The sequence below is a fragment of the Musa acuminata genome, chromosome BXJ3-9, assembly GCF_036884655.1.
Source record: "Musa acuminata AAA Group cultivar baxijiao chromosome BXJ3-9, Cavendish_Baxijiao_AAA, whole genome shotgun sequence".
NCBI classification, from domain to species: Eukaryota; Viridiplantae; Streptophyta; class Magnoliopsida; order Zingiberales; family Musaceae; genus Musa; species Musa acuminata.
Genome location: NC_088357.1, coordinates 7,609,031 through 7,630,803, shown reverse-complemented (window position 1 = coordinate 7,630,803; position 21,773 = coordinate 7,609,031). Strand labels below are relative to the sequence as shown.

General features: G+C 39.0%; 4 protein-coding genes across 4 annotated transcripts; 2 read left to right on the top strand and 2 right to left on the bottom strand.

The window, feature by feature from the left end:
* Positions 1–2,964: 2,964 nt before the first annotated feature.
* Positions 2,965–12,182, top strand: LOC135648416 (phospholipase A I-like). Its single transcript, XM_065166100.1, has 18 exons — positions 2,965–3,525; positions 4,238–4,385; positions 4,523–4,601; positions 4,698–4,851; positions 4,934–5,143; positions 5,232–5,477; positions 5,565–5,727; positions 5,836–6,096; positions 6,187–6,308; positions 6,386–6,547; positions 7,915–8,107; positions 8,244–8,380; positions 8,681–8,819; positions 8,924–9,127; positions 9,237–9,711; positions 9,790–10,006; positions 10,102–10,191; positions 11,619–12,182. Exons 1-18 carry the CDS (start codon positions 3,238–3,240, stop codon positions 12,054–12,056), a joined length of 3,726 nt encoding a protein of 1,241 aa, XP_065022172.1. The 5' UTR covers positions 2,965–3,237; the 3' UTR covers positions 12,057–12,182.
* A 228-nt stretch (positions 12,183–12,410) lies between these two features.
* LOC135648417 (protein LHCP TRANSLOCATION DEFECT-like) lies at positions 12,411–14,247 on the bottom strand. The gene is made up of 2 exons (XM_065166102.1): positions 13,915–14,247; positions 12,411–12,801 (listed from the first exon to the last, which is right to left on the bottom strand). The coding sequence occupies exons 1-2, from the start codon at positions 14,191–14,193 to the stop codon at positions 12,544–12,546; spliced, it is 537 nt and encodes a 178-aa protein (XP_065022174.1). The 5' UTR covers positions 14,194–14,247; the 3' UTR covers positions 12,411–12,543.
* Positions 14,248–14,540: 293 nt separating this feature from the next.
* On the bottom strand, positions 14,541–15,971 carry LOC103997787 (putative F-box protein PP2-B12). The gene is made up of 3 exons (XM_009419116.3): positions 15,602–15,971; positions 15,351–15,469; positions 14,541–15,104 (listed from the first exon to the last, which is right to left on the bottom strand). The coding sequence occupies exons 1-3, from the start codon at positions 15,917–15,919 to the stop codon at positions 14,684–14,686; spliced, it is 858 nt and encodes a 285-aa protein (XP_009417391.2). The 5' UTR covers positions 15,920–15,971; the 3' UTR covers positions 14,541–14,683.
* A 1,624-nt stretch (positions 15,972–17,595) lies between these two features.
* LOC135649373 (putative disease resistance protein RGA1) lies at positions 17,596–21,629 on the top strand. Its single transcript, XM_065167655.1, has 2 exons — positions 17,596–21,121; positions 21,275–21,629. Exon 1 carries the CDS (start codon positions 17,672–17,674, stop codon positions 21,086–21,088), a length of 3,417 nt encoding a protein of 1,138 aa, XP_065023727.1. The 5' UTR covers positions 17,596–17,671; the 3' UTR covers positions 21,089–21,121; positions 21,275–21,629.
* The last annotated feature ends 144 nt before the right edge of the window (positions 21,630–21,773 follow it).

Here is a 21,773-nt window from a genome sequence, read left to right as displayed (position 1 = left end):
ATGTAGTATTCACCTTTACCAAGTCAGTGTCAAGGCATTTGTTCTTCTACAAATTTACTCGAATGATTTCCTCTCTTAATGACTTGTGTTCCTTAATGTGTAATTAATGCACTAATCGTAGAGGTCAAAACTTGACATGGAAAAAGAGAACAACGGGTCAAAGTGGAACATTGTTGCAGTCATGAGTCATCAGATCAGACCCTTTTTTTTCTTCATTTAGTTCTTCATTGGAGCTTAAATATTTGTGTAATTTTTTTTATCTTATTTATGACCTAATTAGTATAATAACTTAATTCTACCTAGAAAAACATTTGAGCAATGATTTGCTAAGTAGCGTAGAAGACCTATATACTTCTTCTATTTTATTTTATTAATGATAGAAAAATAATGATGCGATCGATACTTTAGCTTTACATGATCAATATTTCGAAGATACGTAAGTCTTTCGTATCGATGAATGTGTACGAGTATAGATATATATTCCTTCTTATATAATATTTATATTCTCTCTACAACTTTGGTATTATTGATATTGAATTAAGCACCGGCCAGATTTGTAGGAAGTATTGCTGCAACAATTCAGTAGAATTTAGCACTACCAAAGAAAGGGTTGACTTTTCTTAGCATCGTTGAAAGAGCGACACAGAACAAGCCTTCAATCGACTCATCTAATTCAAACCATCACGAGGCATTGTTTTCTTCATTCCCTGTCATAAAAATTACAAAGATTCAATATTGACAGCCACGATGTGCCATTTCGCTGACAAAGGTCCAAGCAGAATTGAATGATGGTGCTTTCGAATACAGAACGACGATTGACTCTACAGCCTTCCTGCTTGTTCTTTGCGAGTGATGAACTTGAGAACAATACAAGGAATTAATCAATCCCCAAAGATTATTTACTTGCTAGTTTCTGACTTCATTTCATGTTTCAGACGATGCGGCATTTATTTCTTTGGGAATTTTTTACAATTAATTTCGGTCGGTTTTTTAAATTTGTAGATGGGGTTAATTTTTCTGATCATCTAAATTTTTGAAAACTTTTATTGGTTTTTCTTAGTATTTTTTTATTTTATATTTCTTTGAAGAAAATAAAAGGGGTTTAGAAAATGCTGATGAGATTATAACTGATAGGACATATTGGATCCTGGCCATGTCATGACCCATGCCACGTCATGCCAATGTCGACGTATAGGGAGGGCCCCCCTCAGCAAGTCCCACCTCGAAAAGCTCGAGACTATATCGTATGGTGCCACTCCACGCATACCGAGCGACGGTTGCACGAAAGTACCATCTCGTCACTCGGGGGTCGATCGTCGCGCTAAGTCTGCGTACGATCGATCCTTGAGCAATAGTATAAAAACCTATGATCGGCACCTGGCTAGGAAAAAGGAGAAAAACAAGTCTACTGACTTAATCTACTGGAGGCCCAGGTTGGGAACCTCCCCGACCAGGGCCTATGTGCAAGAACTCGGCCACACTCGGAGGCGTAGTCGTCCCGACCCCTGATCTAGCCGACTCCAACACTTTTTCCAACCGACCGAGAACTCCGAACATCGACCAGTGGACCAAGCCATGTTGACTCCTCGATCACGACGTAATAAGTTTACTAATAATAACATCCCGATTAATCTCATATAAAATTAATATTAATTTATAAAAACATGTTCGGATACACTATTATTAAGATATAGCGGCATCACGAGAACAAAATTCGGGGTAGTATCTTAGAGTCTCACCGGTGCCTCTATAGATTGATGAGTCATGGTGATCATCAATGATGGTGATCACTCATAACTTATATGAGTCATCAACGTAGCATTTGGGATAGTAACCCGAGCCTCACCGTTATCTTGTCATTCGGATCACGTGGTGTGTGAAGATGGTGATCATCGTTATCTTGTAGACATGTCATTCATGTCACGTTGTCTTGTCTTATCATTCAGACGGTGGATCACCCACATCTCATCATCGTCCATTCAAAAGCTAACTGAGCCAATGGCTGAAATCATCACGGTTGTCACACATGGGCAAATCCAAAATCAGCATGGCCATTTCTCGCAGGTGTTTCATGTGATACCCATGTTGACATGCACAAATACAGAGACAAGGTTGGCCATCATTTGACTGGTTTCGTAGACCTTTGGGCTGTGTAAATTAGTTAGGTCAGGTATAATAATGCTTTCATGAAATTTATACCTTCAAAGTGCATACAAAATTCATACACGAGTTATAATTTACCTGTAATTTGTGTTTTCTTTTCGAAAATAAAATCCACGATGACATGATTGCCCTTTGATATTATTATAAAGAGCATGCTGTAGACAACATGGTTTTATCAGATGAATCCACCCACCAATTGATTCAAAGCATTTTTACTGGTAATGCGTATAAGTTGATGCTGACTAGATCACCTCTGTCTGGATTCCTAAGCAAACAAAGCAGCCAGCAAGAGAAACAAGAAGTATCACCACCTCACCATGTGGTGGTGAGCAGCATCTCGGACGACCCGACCCTTTTGTTTGCCACCATTGATAGATGTATAGTACCCGAAAGGAGACCACTTGCACTGATGCATCTGTACAATCTAATGTATTAATTACCCCCCCCTTAGTCATCCTCTGCTCTGCGAAGAAAACCCTTAAGTCACATGGACATCTGTACAATCTCCGCATGTTGACGGCCTCGTTTGCGGCCTAAAGAGGCCCATCGACATGTTTACGGCCCATTATGGCGAAGGCCCATACGACGACCCTCCCCGCGTTTCTAGTTATTACACGTTGCCATGATTCGAACGTAACGACTGCGTGTCCCGCACAGAACACAACAGAAACCAAAACCGAAATGGCAAAACGGAAGGCCGTCTCTTTCCTCCGGTCTCTCCTCCTCTTCCGTCGACGCTACAAACCCTAACCAGAATCCCCTCGAAACCTGCCGAGAATTCTAGTAGAGGAGGCCATGCAATCGTGGGGATTGGGGTGGAAGCGCCCCTCCGAGATCTTCCACCTCGCGCTTGACTACGGCGAATCCGACGCCAATGCCGACGACGACGACCACCACCTCCCCCCCCGCCCTCCTCCTCCACCTCCTTCCCCTGTACCTCCGCTTCCTCCGTCACCGCCTCAGCCTCTCTCCCCCCACAGCCTTCCGTCCGGGGAACTGGGGTTCCGAATCGAACTCGACTGGACCGCTGGCGACGACGAGGAGCAGATAGCCCTCCGCCTCCGGTCCCAGCTCATGGCCTCGCTTCAGCCACCGCAGGATACGGTGGTGTTGGATCTGCATGGGGACGAGGAGCTCGGCTGCGTCGGGGTGGAGATGAAGGTCATCAAGCGGCGGGAGCCCCTGAGATCGGTGCGGTTGTCCAAGGTGGCCGGGTCGGGCCAGCAGAACGATGGGGCCGGCGTCCTGACGCGGTTGATTCGGTCCAATTTTACGCCATCCGCGCCCGCAGATGGGGTTCAGGTGTTGGTTGATCACTGGAAGAGTGTGACGACGCTGAGCCTGTGCGGCTGCGGCTTGTGGGTGAGTTCATGCCGCTTCATGTTCGAAAATATATATCTTTTGCGTGATCGATTTACTTGATTTGACAGATTTTGTCATTGTCATTGTATCGTGATCCTCTGTGCTCTCTGTTTGTGGGTTTTTTTATCACAATCTTGACAATCATCATTGTGCTTTATAGTCTCAAAGCTGATTTTATTATATATATATATATATATATATATATATATATATATATATATATAATATAATATAATATAATATAATATAATATAAAATTGTTTAAGAACATAGACGTATGATGATCTGTTCTTGATTCCATGGCACAATTGTTAAAACAAACTGCTTGAAGGTTAGTTGGGTTTGAGTTGAAATTTGGAGGGGAATAATTAGTAGTAATCATTTTTGGGTTCTTTATTGATTTTCTATAATTATAGAAATTAGAATCAAGCTTTCAAGGACACGCTATGGTGCCATTTGATCTGGCTTGTGCATTTTTCTTTTACTCTAAAACAATACATTGTTATTCTCTAACACATTAGAATATATGTTTCCTGTCCCAGCTAGACGTTGCTATTTAATACAGTTTTTATCAGTTCGTTTTGTGCTCTGTTGTCATACAATCTAATGCGACTTGTCATCTGGTGCCATACTAACATCTTTGTGCCAATATACTTAGTATGTAGCTATCAAACACACACCTATTAATATAACCTGTTTTAAGATTTAACAGGTATTTCCAGTGGAGCTAACAAAACTGCCACTTCTCGAGAAGCTATATCTTGATAACAATAAGTTATCGCTTCTACCACCAGAGCTTGGTGAATTGAGAAATTTGAAGGTGCTAAGAGTTGACAACAATATGCTTAGTTCTGTCCCTGGTGAGCTTCGATGTTATATGTCCTATACGAAAGATCTTTCTTTGTCAATTTGGTTAAGTTGTTGACTCTCCAATTTGGATAATGCTTTAGGTGGATGCACTTGTATTACATTATTATATTTTTCTATTTTTGAACAGTTGAGTTGCGGCAATGTGTTTTGCTGGTTGAACTATCACTGGAACATAATAAACTTGTGAGACCACTTCTGGATTTCAGGTCATGTAGCTGGAATATTTGTTGTTATCTTGTCATGTTGTTTTGTGTCTCTCAGTGTACTATTAGCCTTAACATTTCTCTTCAGCTCTATGGCAGGGCTATGGCTGAGCTTCGCATTCTGAGACTGTTTGGTAATCCTCTTGAGTTTCTTCCAGAAATTTTACCGTTGCACAATCTTCGGCATTTATCACTTGCTAATATAAGAATTGAGGCAACTGAAAATCTGAAATCAGTGAATGTGCATATAGAGGTAATTGATCGCTGCAATATTCACTAATCTTCCACAGTTCCTGCTTAGTATCTGGTGTTATGACCCTCTTTGGTCATTACAGATGGAAAACAGCTCCTATTTTATTGCATCAAGACACAAACTCAGTGCCTTCTTCTCTCTTATTTTCCGGTTCTCTTCATGTCATCATCCTTTGCTGGCCTCTGCATTAGCTAAAATCACGCAAGATCATACTAATCATGTGGCTATTAGTAAAGAAGGGAATGCTATACGGCAGCTGATAAGTATGATAAATAGTGATGATCGGCATGTGGTATGTAGTTACTGGAATGCCTTATTGGGTATCTAGTTTATCTTTGGACATATGTTTGAACATTTCAAACACCTCTGATGAGTTGCAGGTTGAACAAGCATGTTTTGCTCTCTCGTCACTGGCAGCTGATGTTTCTTTGGCAATGCAGTTGATTAAGTCTGACATTATGAAACCTATTGAATTACTTTTGAGATCAATTGACCAAGAAGAACTAACCTCTGTATTGCAAGTTCTGGCCACATTAGCATTTGCCTCTGATAGCGTTGCACAAAAGATGATGACAAAGGATGTACTCAAACCTCTCAAAGCACTTTGTGCACATAAGAGCACAGAGGTAAGGCTATTTGGATAGAAGATGTTGTATTTTATTTTTATATGAAAGTTTGTCCAAACTAAACTTCTGTTACTTTCACTTTATTAGGTGCAACGTCTATCATTATTGGCATTAGGCAATTTAGGTTTCTGTTCAGAAAATCGTCGCATTCTATCTCAATCTGAAAGCCTGCATGAACTTCTATTACGCCTTACAGTGACACCTGTGCCACGTGTGAACAAGGCTGCGGCACGTGCTTTGGCAATTCTTGGTATCTCAAATTTGCACTATGCATCTGATTTTTACTCAAAAGTGTACATACATGATCTGGATATTATCCGAGAAAACTATAACTATAATTTTGTTGTGTTAAATTCAGGTGAAAACGAGAACCTGCAGCGAGCAGTAAAAAGAAAGCCAGTGGGAAAGCAAGGACTGCGTATACTGTCAATGGATGGTGGTGGTATGAAGGGCCTAGCAACAGTTCAGATGCTTAAACAAATTGAACAAGGAACTGGAAAGCGTATTCATGAAATGTTTGACCTGATATGTGGTACATCAACAGGTGGTATGCTTGCAGTAGCTCTTGGTATTAAACAAATGACCTTGGAACAATGTGAAGATATATACAAAGAACTTGGTAAAAAGTCTGGAATGTGGAATATACTATTCCTCTTATGTTGAATTTAGTTTTCACAGTTACTTTTCCATTGCTGCTCTTATCTCTTAGGAAAACTTGTCTTTGCTGAACCTACTCCTAAGGACAATGAAGCTGCAACGTGGATGGAGAAGCTTGATCAGCTCTTCAAAAGTTCATCACAAAGCTTTAGAGTAGTTGTACATGGTTCAAAGGTATGGAGATCCTTACTATGTTTTTTCTCAACATATTTGTTTCTGTACTGCAGTATACCTTATATCAAAACTTGCAGCATAGCGCAGATCAATTCGAGAGGTTGTTGAAAGAGATGTGTGCTGATGAAGATGGTAATCTTTTAATAGAATCTGCTGTGAAGAACATTCCAAAAGTATTTGTAGTATCTACTCTAGTTAGTGTGACACCGGCTCAACCATTTGTATTCCGAAATTATCAGGTTTGTGACTTTATAGTATGTACTTTGCTGGTTCATATGCATGGTTATATATATTCTATCTTGAAAAACATATTTTTATCATACATAGGATTGAAGATATGGTTTCTCACAATGAATTTTTTTCTTCATTTCGGAGATGACATTTACAGATCATGCCACTTCTCTATCCTCTTAGATTTGCAATATAACTTATCTTGCCCCTACTGCCAAAAATAGTTACACTAAAGTTGAATGCTAAATGGGTCTTGTAACAACATGGGCAGAAAAGTGAGTCATTATTCATATATTATTATAATGACTTAGTTGTGACTTCTCACTAAATAATTTTGGTTGTTTGTTGTGCATTTCCATCATTTAGTCTATTTGTTAATTATTTACCATAGTTTTAATTTGTTGAATAGTATCTTTTCAACAGGTTAAAACTATGGTAAATAATGAGGCATCTTGACACACTGAATCTTATATAAAATATTTACTATTGAGTTTAGAAATCAAAAGCTCTAGTTAGGTTTTCAAATACCATTTGGACTGTTATGTACTATTTTTTTTTTTGTCAAACCAACCAAGCTTTGGTAATGGACCACAAGCTTTGTATCACTCAGCATTTTCTTTTTCACTAATTTTTAGTGATACCGGATGATATAGGTCACTGTACTAATCAGTATTCAGTATATTGGCACTGCATCAGTCCGATGGTTGTCAAAACTGGTGTCGGACTGGTATTTGAAACCTTAGCTTTGGTTGGTCATTACATCGAGTGGCATCAAGGCTTTTCTTCAATGAGAGGATGCCTAATCAAGTTTCTATTGCAAGAAAAGCATAGACATTGAAATTGAGAAGCATCAGAGTATCTCATGCAACAAGAACACATCTATATAAGAATCGGTAGAATTTTTAGGCAATTATGAGTTTTGCCTTAGACATAGATTATTTTCACATAATTTCATTGCTGTATTATGCTTCAAAAGCTGGACCCTAGGTGGGCTTGCACATTTTCATAGTTTACGGTAGACAAGTTACTCCAAAATGATCTAAATATTGTCTTAGACTAGAACTTGTGCTGTTGTTTCTGTTCTGCCTCAGTCTTGCAACTTATAGGCAAACAAAAGACTTCTACGCTGTTATATTTCTAGATAACTTGTCTAAATTAGTTAATTGTCCTAGTAACTATGTAGATTTTGATTCCATTATTGATTAGCTCAATCACCATTTGTATTATTATGTTTTCAAGATGTCCGTGGTAAATCCTTCCTTTTTGGTTTACAACTTTCATTGATGATTGGAATTTGAAATTGGCATATAGTAGTTTTGTTTCTTGTTTCGAAATATATTCCATTGGTAGGTAACGGAGCCTTTTCCTTCTGTAGTATCCAGTTGGCACTCCAGAGTTGCCATTAGGAATGCTTGAAACTCCTGCAGTTACTACAACTGGAACAACTGCCTCTGGTGCACAAATTGCTGGCCGGCGTGGTGCTTTTATTGGGAGCTGCAAGCATCGAGTATGGGAAGCTATAAGAGCATCCTCTGCTGCTCCGTATTACCTTGATGATTTCTCAGATGGTAATCGTTTCTTGTTTCCTAATATGTTCTTCTTTAATCTCACTTTAAATTCTTACAATTCATGTGCTTGATTTTGCCCTCAAAAGAAACTTTGGTACTTTTTATGTGACTGTTATTTTACTTTCCTGAAATTCAGGTGTAAATCGTTGGCAAGATGGAGCAATTGTAGCAAATAATCCAACCATATTTTCCATAAGGGAAGCACAGCTTTTATGGCCTGATGCACGCATTGACTGTCTGGTTTCTATAGGATGTGGTTCAGTCCCAACCAAAGTAATTTATTTCTCTTAGCTTTTTCAATCTTCCTCAATTTTTGCGTGAATGCATTTCCTCTGGCTTTATAACTATACTCTGCATATATCAGATGAAATTTAGCTCAGTGCTTCAATACTATTGGCTCATCCATAACAAGAACAAAATTTAGTCTTGGTTAAATAATTTAATATCTATTGCACAGTAGTTAAGGCTCACTCGTTAATCTCCATGATTCATGAATGAATCACTGGTATCAATGGACTATTGATGACAATGCTAAACAAACTTAATTTCATTAAAAATGATTTATTTGTGTAGGCTCGAAAAGGTGGCTGGCGTTATTTGGATACCGGACAAGTGTTGATTGAGAGTGCATGCTCTGTAGATCGAGTGGAGGATGTGTTGGAGACTTTACTACCAATGATTCCTGAAGTGCAGTATTTTCGGTTCAACCCAGGTTAGTAGTTGAGTGTGAAAAATATGAGGTACAAGTTTTCTAGTATGCTAAGTCAAGAAACCAAAGTGTCCATGTGATGTAGTTGCTACTTTCTCTGCTAACAGTTGATGAGCGATTTGATATGGAGCTTGATGAGACCGATCCTGCTATCTGGCTTAAGTTGGAAGCAGCAACAGAGGAGTATATTCAAAAAAATTGTCAGCTTTTCAAGAATGTCTGTGAGCGGCTGGTTCCACGAGAAAATGAAGAAAAACTAATTGAAGGGTTAAATAGTCAACAATTTTCTAAGTCAAAACCATCAAATACAGGTATGTGTCATCAAGGACTTGCTACTAGGATCAGATTAACGTCAAACCCATCTAATTTTTTCCCTTATGTTCTATTAATAATATTTTTTTTTTTCTTTTATTCTCCAAGGGCTCGATGAAAGCAGCCCTCAATTAGGATGGAGGAGGATGGTGCTTCTTGTAGAGTCTTCATATAGTCCTGATATTGGAAACACTAATTATCATGCCCGGTCTCTTGAGAAGTTCTGTGCTAGTAAAGGCATTAGGCTCTCTCTGACAAATCAGACTTCAGGATTTTCCAAGCCTGCAACTAGGTCTCCTACAACATTCACATCACCATTATTTACTGGAAGCTTCCCATCAAATCCACTTCAACGTAGTCCTGAATGTGGACCCCAGCGAATTAATCAGATTGATCATGTTCCACCTCTTAGCTTGGATGGTCATCCAACTGGGCTAACATCCATGTCACCACCGGCATCTCCATTGGCTTCATTGCAGCCTTCTCTACATGCACAATCAATAAATGAAAAATTGCAGAATTTGCCTCAAGTAGGCATCATACATTTGGCTCTTCAAAATGACTCAACAGGTTCAATACTAAGGTTAGGATCTTCCTCCTGGCTATATTATTTAAGGTTCTCATCTGTTATAAATTACCTCCTGATTCTGTAAATTGTCAGTTGGCAGAATGATGTGTTTGTGGTCGCTGAACCAGGCGAGCTTGCAGATAGATTTCTTCAGAGTGTTCAATTGAGCCAGACTTCATTGGTGCGAGGAAGAAATAGAATGGAAGCTTATTCCTTAGCTAAGGTTTCATCTGTTGCTGACCTGGTTACAAAATGGCGATGCTTTCATGTTGGAGGTATACTCCACCGATATATAGGACGCCAGACACAAGTATGTATTTTCTTTCTTCTTATGACAATTTCATATCTGTTTGTCTTTACTATGAAACTAACATGATATGTTTACTATCATGATGACGACTGGAGGTAATGGAGGATAACCAAGAAATTGGTGCATGCATGTTTCGGAGAACAGTTCCTGCTGTTCACTTGACATCTGAAGATGTTCGTTGGATGGTAAGTTTTAGCGTGGTTTGCTGTTACTTTATGTACGAAGAAAAATATGCAACTACCATGCTTGATACTGTGTTGAGTGCATGTTGGTGCTTTTGGATAGTGTTGTTGTTATGTCTGAATAAGTGGCCACATTGCTGTACTTTCTCATGATTTTTCCTGTCATAATTCTTTGTAGCTAATAGCGAATTAGTCATTGCACATCTTAATAAATATTTTGAGTAAAAAGCCAAAAACTTTTATTTGTGCTGATCAAACAGGAACCACAGGCTTTGCAAAAAAAGACAGCATGTCCTTCACATCTTATCCAGCAAATCTGTGTCCATCTTTCAAAGAGTTTGTGCCCTTTCTTGCATTCTTTCAATAAAGAGTCCATACCTTTTGGTGACTTTGGTTATCTCTACTCTTTTCTAGATAGTTTCCTTTCGAAGTTCAATTAGAGACTTGAATTGGCATTTATGTAAATCTAAGTTTGATATCGCGACCTTTCAAATTTCTCATTTTGTCACATCTAGAGGGCATGAGGTAGTGCCCCCTGAAGTCATCCTGTGTGAAATTATAAGTTCATTTTGGCATGTTGTTAGTCCATTTGTTATGAAAAATCAATATTACATTCAGATGCACAGGGATTACTTGCTCCTATGGTTGAAATAGTTCTGATTTTTGGTTGGACTTTTTTTCACTTATCATAAACAAATATCAACAAAATGTTTCTCCCTATTAGCTTTGGATTTATGTTCTGTGGTTGAGTCAGGAGATGGGTTAGTGTATTTCCACCAACCAATACTGAAGCATCGATTCATAACTTGCCTTGGTTCTAATTTTTCATTGCCGAATAGAGTTCATCTCTTCATCTTTTCTTGGAAAAATAAAATTAATTATATTAATCCATAAGCAACATTCAGCTCATGTGCTGTAACCTTCATATTCTCATATATGAAGTCATGTTCCATCCATGTTCATGGTAGTGTGGCTTCTGCAATGCAAGTAGCTCTACATGTAGTTTGTCAAAAACAATTTTTCAAGGATGATTCTTTTATGGGTTGTTGAGTTGTATAAAGTTGAGACCTAGTGAATGTGTTGGTTTCTACAGAAACCTTGGAAATTGGAAATTTGTAGGCACGCATATTCTGTGACCTCAGGAAAATGGCTATAGGAGCATCAAAATTTATGTTTCTGATTGCTTCCTCTTTCATGTAATTTAGATATAGATGTACTCAATGGTTGACCGATTGTAAGCAAACGATCTTTTTGATAGATATAATGGGTCAACAATCAGCTCCCTACCGAGAGAATTATACATCTAAGTTGTTCAAGCACAAGCTAACTTGTCCGATCTATTTCTTCTGCTTATATGATTGTCTAAATCTTTCTTTATAGATGTGTATTGTCAAGCTTACTGCTTTTAATCTCTGAATTCATATCACCAGGTTGGAGCATGGAGAGGGCGAATCATAATATGCACCGGAAAGTATGGGCTTGCTCCAAGCTTGGTGAAAGCTTTCCTAGATTCAGGCGCCAAAGCTGTTGTCTCATCGTCGATCGAGCCTCCTGACATGAAGTCCATACAGTTCCGTGGCACAAGTGATTATAATGGCTTTGAGAATGGAAGGTTTGAGATTGGAGATGAAGAGGGCGAACAAGAACCAGTTAGTCCCGCAAGTGACTGGGAAGATGGTGATGGAGAGAAAGGTGGTGAACACTCGATCAGCTGGAATGGTGACTACGAAGAAGATCTATCTGAGTTCATATGCCATTTGTATGACTCACTGTTTCGCAAGGGATCAACAGTAGATGTTGCTCTGCAAAACGCTCTCTGCTCCCATCCGAAGTTGAGATACAGTTGCCATCTGCCAAATACACTTTAGTCTTAGCTACAAATAAGACATTATATGCCTACTAGATGAAATGATATGATTACACAAGATCAAGAACTGAGAAATTTTGTTTATTTGTTCACAGTAGAGTATGTTAAAGAAAGGTACAATTTTGATTCAATTCTATTTGTATGAATGCTCTTGCGGCAACAGTGAATAAAAATGGGAAAGTAGATACAGAGACTAGTTTGATCCAGCGTCTGCCAGCCAATTGAAGGGACCTAAATGACATCAAAGTGCCATGATTCCGGGGTAGTTCTTTTGAGCTGACCTAAACTAAACTGAGATCCAAAATTTTGCAGTAAACCTTTTCAGGATGCATTTAGTGTGTTGGCAATGGGGAAATGAAAAGGTTCTTTAATCCATTACAAACATCCACCAACATGTTGCTACTTTGTTTGAAAAAGGTACAGATGCACCAATCTACAACAAAGAAGAGAATGATAAATTACAGGATTAGGATGAAGCAAATTCTTGTTCAAGCTCTCTGAACAGAGAACCCCAAAATTAACTCCTTGATCTCCTCATTGGCTGCTCTATCGAGAGCTGTTCTTCCATCTGCATCTTTGACATCATACTTTGCACCTGCCCTCATCAATTCTTCAATTTTGGGTTTGTCACCTTCAGACGCAGCCAACATCAACAGTATATCCACAGGATGGATGTTTTGGCTTAGTAGTGCCTCCATCTTATCATATGAACCCTCCACGGCAAGCATTCCCATATAATTGAAATACTGCATAGGTAGCACAAACAGGTCTCATCTCCAACAAGTACTAGACACATCCATGGTAATTGTTTACCGTATTAAATATGATTTTTATTCCCCTTACATTTGATAATGACATACGGATAGTATCAGAAAATTGGGAGACCAAATTAGATTGTGGAATCCTACCAGAAGTTAAGAATGCAGCAAAAATAAAGTAGCAATAAGCAAAAGTCCCTTGCCATTTATGCAGAATTACTCCATCTCCATACTAGGTTTTCGATATTGCCAGCATAATATGGCTCATAATGATGTGGCTCAGCATGACACGGTCAGGATGTCCTTTGTGCCCATAGAAACAAGCCAAAATTGGCACCATAATATTAATAGTTGTCACTGACTTAGCATGCCATGATACAACCTTCGGGTGGAAAACTTTGATCTGTGGTTCACATAAAGATACATATATTCATATACAAAAAATTAGTTTCCTAATAGCTTTTGTCTTAAAAGTCCTCTTAATCTTGCCAAAATTCAATAGACCCATTCTTTTTCTATGTGCAGAAATCTTATATCAGTCAATTGTGGTGAACCCAGTCCAAGCTAAAAACCTTATATACTTAATTTATTGGCATCCATATGCACTTCCTCTTCATATGACATCTTTCTTCATCCTTCATTGCCATCGGCAGATTGCTGCTCTCCATAGTCTGCAGCATTTACAAAAACTCAGGCCAACTATCCTTCTTTCCTACAGTCTCACTACGTTTGGCAATATGTCATAGATGATGACCAAACTGAAATTGATATGGAATTTGATCACCATTCATCCGTTTGGTCGCCGGAACTCGAACCAAAAGTTCTTTTGATTCAAGCTGTCAAATACTCATGTTTATCTTGTAATTACACAACATACAATTCCATGCAAAAAAGAAAAAAGAAGATCTTTTTAAGACCCAGCATAGATTTCCAAACTTCGTGACTTCCAGCTCTTGAATCCTCTCCTCAAACATTTAATACACCTCCACTCCAGACTTTGAGACCCAGCATAGAGCATGATATCACTACTTTGGCGAATAAACGACCAAAGCCAAAATGGAAAAGAGATGTATGTACAGACATCAGGAGCAGGGGTTTCACCTGTTCGACGTCGTCCCGATCGAAATCATCCCGCGTCTGACTCCCGTAGATGCCGGCGCCCTCGGCATCGACGCCGCGGTTCCCGAATCGAAACCAGCAGGTAAATCTCGACCCGTTGGTTTCCGGCCCCAACTTGGATCTCATCTCGGAGGCCCTGAACCATCCGAGCCGCCTCGTGAGAGCGACAAAGGGAGAGCTCAGCCTCACCGAAGAGGAAGAAGCAGAAGAGGAAGAAAAAGAAGGGATTTGATAATACAGAGTGCAGGGAATCGAGGCCATCGCGCTCTCCCTCTTCGTGTGTGCGGAGGATTTCTTTTATTGTTCTTTATCCATTCCGCTGACACGGGAAGTTGATAACGTAGGAAATAACGGCAGTTTGTTTCCGTTTTCGGATGGGGAATTTACTTCTCCGTAATTAATCCGGATAAGGTTCGATCTTTTACTTGTTTTGGTTAAGATAAGGTCGGACGCTGCGTGAATGGCAGTATACATCATCCCACCTCGATCACCGTCGTATCTAAGGATTCCCAAACTGTCATGTTTGGTGGTTTTTATGGGTGCGTAAGCCATTCCATTCCTACAGAAACATTGTAACACATTAAGCGAATAGGAAACTGTTCTGATGATAGTGTAAGCATCATTCGCTGCTTATAATAATAACATGCCGTCAAGTGTTCTTCTAACAAATCATGAACATGTCACATAAAGAGACTGACATCAATCCCTGGAAAGAGATTTCGGCCGGTCGGTGCAGGCAGATTCACCGTTCTCACTTCTTTGGTCTCACCTCAAAGCCTTGGAGAATTAAGCCATGCTTCCATTGCAGCTCGTCGGTCTCTATCAGGCGCATCTCTACTTCCCCTCCATCCCCTTCATCGTTATAGAACTCGCCCAGCGCAACCTCCAGCCACCCATCCTCCCTCGACCGCATTCTCCCTTCTTGACCTTCTTCTGTCTCCTCATCAGACTCCTCCTCCTCCTCTGGCTGCAGAGAGACGTAGTTTCCTGATACATAGGATCCTAGTGTGACCGAGCCCTTCTGATAAGGGGAATCAAGGCCATATGCATCAGGGACTAACTTGAAGACGATGTAAGCTACATATGCCGTCTTCCGAGAGAGTAGTCGACTGTCAATTGAGCCATAAATGTCGAACCAGCAAACGGATAGAAGTTCTGGCACCTTAGCAAACCTGACACCGAATGAAGAATGAATTTGAAGGATTTAAAGTGACTGATATCAAGAGATTAAAGAGATAGTATTTTGCCTTTCGATTTCCAAGAATCCAATAAATTGTATTTAATTTTCATGAAAATATTTCCCTGAAAATTCCTTTTTTCCTTTGGTTTTACAAACGATCGAAATAGCTCCAATTAATGGTCTGATGAACACAGTCACAGTTGCCCTGTGACTGTGACCAGTAAGTGATGCACTTTACCTCGACTCAGGAAGAGAAATCCATGTCCAATATTGATGATCGTAACCATGTGCCAATGTCATCTTATCGGGAGATATCATGTAGGTCTTCTTCCCGGTTGCCCTGTCCAGTTGGAAGCTCTGACAATGGAAGAGATTAATCCAATGACTTCGGTGACAAGGCTTTTTTTTTTCTCACCAATCAAATGAAAAGAAGAACAATTCTTCGAGGTTTACTTTACTCTTCTTCTGGACGGAAGCTTAGCAAGTTACCATTTGTCCGCCGTCGATGAGGATGGGGTGGCAGAGCCGAAAGTAGAGATCCTTCTTGGAGGAGTACTCCACGGGGTGGACGGCCCGCGATAGGATCTCGGCGCAGTCGGACGGCAAGAAGCCCTCCCACAGCGCGTCGGATCCCGCCGCGGATAGGCAGGCTTTGGAAACAAGAGCCGACCTGCACGAATCACGAGGCGTCGTGAAGGATAGAACCTGGGCGACGCACTCCTCCGGGAGCTTCGCGAACCCGCCTCCCCGGTAGTGGCCTTGTTCTTCTTCTTCTTCTTCCGCGTGCGCTCTTTTCTGCGTTGCCATTCTCTGAAACAACCTGTAAGCTTCTGCTACTCGGAAAGGACTAATTCAGGGAAGATATAACTATTTCTTCGGTAGACTTTGACTATAATACCTCTTTTCTAGTGGAAAAGTAGGGGAGAGTTGGTATTATTCAGTGCTCTTGAAGTTAAAGTTCACCTAAAAAATTATACCCACCGCAAAGAATAAATTATTAAATTATATGATCCTAATTAAATTCTGATTATATATATTAGTTTAATAATAATACTATTTTTTTTAAAAAATTAAAATCTATTATATATTCAAACCTATACCTAAATATTAATTTTATAAGAATAGAACATTGAAAAGCTTCGATGATATATTTACAAGAGACGAAAGACTACGTGTGTCAATGAGATTATCAATTAGAAGTAATAAAATATTAAGATGTTAATTTTATAAATTATCTCAATGAAAGAAAGTTCACTTCAAAATTTATATTCATATTAGTTAAGAGGAGGTAATTCTTAAAAAAAATATAAAGCAATCGTTTATTATATTACTAATAATTGAAGCTGAATTTATGATATACCTTAAGGTCATAAACCATAATAAAATACTTGATAGCTAGAAAAAAAGTTTAGAAACAATAAGTATAAATTGAGAATCTGAGCACCACCTTAATAATTATTGATTTATTTATTTAAACTTTATCGTAAAGTATTTAAAGAACATATCGAGGCTTGTGAGCAAAACATAAAAGATATATTGATGCAGTTTTTAGTAGATATTATTATTAATATTTTTTTACTTATTAAAATTATTTATTTATGTTATCTTATTTATATTTACACTTTTGTATATTATAATTGAATATGATAATATGATTGTATTGATAAGATAAATTACTAAGATCATTATAAATTATATTAGAAAAAACTAACGGTATTGATACATAAAAAAGAATATGACATTAATGATATAGAATCGTTATGACTTATTATTATACTTATTAAGACTTATTGAGTTATTTTAAAATTCATGACCATGTATAAAATATTTTTCAAAATTTTTAGAATTCAATTAAATAATTATTTTTTAAAATAAAATTTTATTTTTGTTTTTTATATCTTATCAATTAATAAGCTAAGCGGGAGAATATCATATTGGACCCTATATAATTAAATAAAAAATATTATAGATCTAATTAAATTTTAATTATGGTAATTGACTAATAGAAAATAATTCTAATTATATAAGATTCCTTACGAGATGATCTTAATGGGATAAAATATTTTAATTATCATCTTAAATCATTTACTCTCGCTTATAACAAAATATAACATCTCAAGGATAAAACTACAGAAATTATCTTATACCCTGCTCTCTCTTATAACATGATAGAAACTAGTAAGGATGAAATATTAAAAATTAATATTATAAATATATTTTCAATCTTCTTAAGTTATTATTGTATCGTTGGTCATGTAAAAAATAGAAAAGAAAAAAAAAGTCTAGTTCTCATGTAGTTTTCAGATTTAATGACGATATATTTATATATTTGATAAATTTTTTTGAATAATATTAAAAATATATAATCTTATTATTATTTAAATTTAATTTTAATATTAAACATTTTTACATAATTGTAATATAATTATAATTTTTATTCTTGCATAAACAACACACATACGCAACCCTCGAAGCATAAACTAGTCAACATCTTGGAGGTTCCAAGAGGGCAAATTTGCTCGAGAGAGAGCGAGACCTGTGAGTTTAAGAATTCACTCAATGGATTTTGTGGGCGTGGGCAAGATGATGGTCGGAGAATGGTTCGCCAGTTACTTTGTGGACAAGCTGCTTAACATGGTCTCCTCCCATTTTGCCGACAACCGCGATCTGCTCGTGGGTGTTGAAGAGAAGCTCAAGGACTTGCAGTCCAGAATACCTCGAATCCAAGCTGTGATCAACGCAGCCGAGGGCAGGCCGATCAGAGACGCAGCGCTGGCCAATTGGATGAGGGAACTCAAAGATGCTGCTTACGAGGCGGACGACATACTGGATGAGTTCGAGTACAGAGAGCTTCATAACCAGCTGCAAGACAGGAGCAAGGTGAGTGCCCTCGCGGCCTCGGCTCTTAGATTTCTCAAGAACTTATTCGTGTCGGATGATGACCTCAAGAGGTTGATGAATCTCTTGGGGGATCTTGACAAAATTTGTCTAGACATCAACAACAAGAAAGTAGAGCTGGATGAGTACAATGCGAAGCAGAACACTGCTACAAGGGAGACCAGTTCGTTCACCCAGGAAGTGGTGTTTGGGAGAGACAAAGAGAGGGACAAGATATTACAACTGTTGTTGAGCGCGGGAGCAGAATCCGATTTTGGCGACAAGGGGGCTGGGAGCAGCAGCCATCCCAGCCTCGGTGTGCTTCCGATTGTAGGCATTGGGGGAGTGGGGAAGACAAGTCTAGCACAGCTTATTTACAACGACCAAAGGATTGCTCATCATTTTGAGCTCAGAAAGTGGGTGTACGTCTCTCATGATTCTAGCGTAAAAAAGATCTCGAGAGAGTTGGAATCTAATCTGGCTGTTGATTCTCGCCCTCGAGAGATTAGTTTAGATACACAGCTTGGGAAACTCATGGATGCGACTAGAAACAAGAGGTTCTTGTTTGTGCTCGACGATGTATGGGATGAAACAGGAAGCAAGTGGAGAGAATTACGAAGCGTCTTAACCTCAGGGGCCAGAGGAAGCTTCGTATTAGTAACAACTCAAAGTCCATTAGTTGCAGAGATTATGGGGACCATCGACCCAATCAAATTAGAGGTTTTGGAGGAAGAAGACTATTGGAGACTCTTTGAACATTGTGCAATAGGTGATAAGGAGCTTGACCCAGAGTTAAGAAGAAAGTTGCAATCGCTTGGCCATCAAATCTCAAAAAAGCTACATGGGTTACCCTTAGCAGGGAAGGCACTAGGAAGTCTTTTACGGTCCAAATTAGAAGAGGAATATTGGAAAACAATCTTAGAAAGTGAATGGTGGGAACATGATTTTGTTTTGGATAACATCCTTCCATCTCTGGGGCTGAGCTATCAACATCTGAGCTCAAACCTGAAACAATGCTTTGCTTACACTTCTATATTCCCCAAGGGCCACATTTTTGAGAAAGAACGGTTGGTCCATATGTGGATTGCTCAAGGTTTTATCCAACCCAGAATTCACCGAGGAAGAATGACCCTGGAGGATATTGGGAGTCAGATTTTTGACGAACTAACCAGCAGATACTTCTTTCTGAGTACAGTGACTAATGGATATGTGATGCATGATCTGATCAGAGACTTGGCAGTGTATGTTTCCCTGGATGAGTGTTGTGTGGTTAGTGATGAACCTGCCAAAATTCCACCAACTGTTCGCCACATAACTCTAAGGGCTGCTAAACTGGTTCCTCCTGGAGAAGTATGTAAGTTTCAAAAACTGCGAACACTTATATTTTATCATGATTATAATTGTGAAGAATTTCTCAGCTCAGAAGGAAAAAGTTCTGAAGAACTTTATGAATTTCTAAAAGAAATTTTGGAAAATATGAAGAATCTGCGAGTGTTAGACGTCTCATACAGCCACATGGGGATAAAGAAGGTACCAGATGCAATCTGTGATCTATCGCATCTTCGGTATTTAGACGTCTCATGCACCAAGATCCGGCAGCTGCCAGGATCATTTTCAAAAATTTGCCATTTGCAAGTGCTGAATCTGAAGTGGTGCCGCTTTAAAAAACTACCAGAAAGAATGAATAGGCTAATCAAATTGCGACACCTCTATGCCGATGCTGAAACAATTTCTCTGATCGATGGGATTGGGAAATTGACTGACCTTCAAGGATTAGAAGAATTCCATGTTACAAGGAAAAGAGGCCACCAAATAGGAGAATTGAAGGAACTAAGAAATCTCCGAAAACGGTTAGTCATTAAAAATCTTGATAATGTTGGATCTAAGGAGGAGGCAATGGAGGTAAAATTAAATGACAAGGTGCACCTTAATGAGATTACGTTTGACGGCCAGGGTGATATGAAGACAGACATACTTGACGGCTTAGAACCACATTACAATCTCAAAAACCTTAGCATCCAACATTACGGAGGTACAAATTATCCAAGTTGGTTGGAGAAGAATCAGTATGTCACCAATCTGAAGTCTATTTGTCTTGATACTTGTGCCAGGTGGGTAAATCTCCCTCCTCTTGGACAGCTTCCATTTCTCAAGGATTTATCAATTAGGATGATGCCTTCAATAAGACGAATTGGAATTGAATTCTATGGAAATGCTGCTCAGATCTTTCCATCATTGAAGTGTCTAAAATTTCTGCTCTTGAAGGAATGGGTGGAGTGGTCTGATGTAGATAGGCGGCCAATTCTTCCATGCCTTCTTGATCTCAGAATAGAGGATGGCCAGAAGCTGACAAGAATGCCCGTTCTCCCTTTGAGCTCAATGACTGCACTTAGACTTCAGAGGTGTGGTGACATTGGCAATGCACTGCCGGAGTATTTGCTCAGCTTGACCTCTCTTGTAGGTTTAGAGTTGCTTGATTATCCACACAGAACATCTGTTTGTCTGTCTAACCTGAGAGCCCTTGAGCATCTGGTACTGAATCAGTGCCCGGAATTGAGTTTAATTAATGGATTTCAGTCCCTTGTTAACCTGAAAAATTTAACAGTTAAAAAATGTCCGAAGCTAATTAAACCCGCCTCACAGCAAGAGCAACCCTATATTGAGCAGGATTTAAGATCTCTCTCTGATGCTGTGATTGATGAAAGCATCCTCAATAATGTGTGGGTCACACTGGGAAGGATTCCCTCTTTGCAAAGTCTAGGAATTAATAATTCTGGTATTGCTTACCTTGAAATGGAGCAAGAGGAGTGGTTTCAGCAACTAACCTCCGTAAAACTGCTTCATTTGATGGATTGTCCGAATCTTCAAAAACTTCCTGGTTTGGAAACATTTTACTCCATGGAGAAGTTAACCATTGGTTACTGTCCCAATGTTCAGTCAGTGCCAGAGAATGGCCTGCCAATCTTGCTTAAAGAACTTCATATCTGGGAGTGCACAAAATTGAGAGATCGGTGCAAAAAGGATGATGGGCCGGACTGGCCAAAGATTGCACATGTTCCATACATAATTGTTGATAGTAAAATCATACAGATGCTGTAACAGCTGCATTAGTTGGAGCAGTAGCTGCTTTCAGTATGTTTTCTCCTCCTCGCTCTTCCCGTCTATCCATCTGTGTGCATGATTGGTACCATATTTGATTTATGTAAATGATGTAAAGATCATACCTGTCTTTGTTTGAAGTCAACTGTAGTTCCACCACTGACTACTGTTCGCACCAAATGTCAGGTTTGGATGTTGCCTGTGATTCTTGGCACCTGAGTTGGCTTTGGGAAAATGTACTGCATGGCGTGGAACAACCGAGACAGCATATGTGAAGCCCCAGATCAGACAGCTGCCCAGATCCTTTTCTATTCTTTGCGATCTTCAAGTTCTGAAGTTTGGAATTCTCCAAATACACAAAATAGTCATCTCTGCCATGAAAAAGTTTACCATTGGCAATTGTCTCTATGTTAATTCACTATATTGTTTAAAGATTAATGCGGATGCCCATTGCTAAAGAACCGGTGTACAAAGATGGATCTGATTGGCCAATGATTGTCCGAATCACATGCATGCTTATGAGAAAAATCATACATCTTTAGTGATTGTGTTTCCTATACCGTCCTTTTTTCTATCTATTGCAGATCACACTTTGTTCGATTCCCTTGTTCAGTGGTAAACATAAGTTGAACTTCATCTATTTAAACTGTATGAAGTCAGTTATGGTTTGATCAATGGAGCACTG

Excerpts from the sequence above, each read along its gene's own strand:
- LOC135649373 (XM_065167655.1), top strand. The coding sequence starts at position 17,672 with ATGGATTTTGTGGGCGTGGGCAAGATGATGGTCGGAGAATGGTTCGCC.
- LOC135648416 (XM_065166100.1), top strand. The coding sequence starts at position 3,238 with ATGGCCTCGCTTCAGCCACCGCAGGATACGGTGGTGTTGGATCTGCAT. Across the intron at positions 4,602-4,697 it reads AGACCACTTCTGGATTTCAG|GGCTATGGCTGAGCTTCGCA; the intron begins GTCATGTAGCTG and ends GCTCTATGGCAG. Across the intron at positions 4,852-4,933 it reads CAGTGAATGTGCATATAGAG|ATGGAAAACAGCTCCTATTT; the intron begins GTAATTGATCGC and ends TGGTCATTACAG.
- LOC103997787 (XM_009419116.3), bottom strand. The coding sequence starts at position 15,919 with ATGGCAACGCAGAAAAGAGCGCACGCGGAAGAAGAAGAAGAAGAACAA. Across the intron at positions 15,470-15,601 it reads TCATCGACGGCGGACAAATG|AGCTTCCAACTGGACAGGGC; the intron begins GTAACTTGCTAA and ends TTCCATTGTCAG. Across the intron at positions 15,105-15,350 it reads ATTTCTCTTCCTGAGTCGAG|GTTTGCTAAGGTGCCAGAAC; the intron begins GTAAAGTGCATC and ends ATTCGGTGTCAG.
- LOC135648417 (XM_065166102.1), bottom strand. The coding sequence starts at position 14,193 with ATGGCCTCGATTCCCTGCACTCTGTATTATCAAATCCCTTCTTTTTCT. Across the intron at positions 12,802-13,914 it reads ATCGGGACGACGTCGAACAG|TATTTCAATTATATGGGAAT; the intron begins GTGAAACCCCTG and ends CTACCTATGCAG.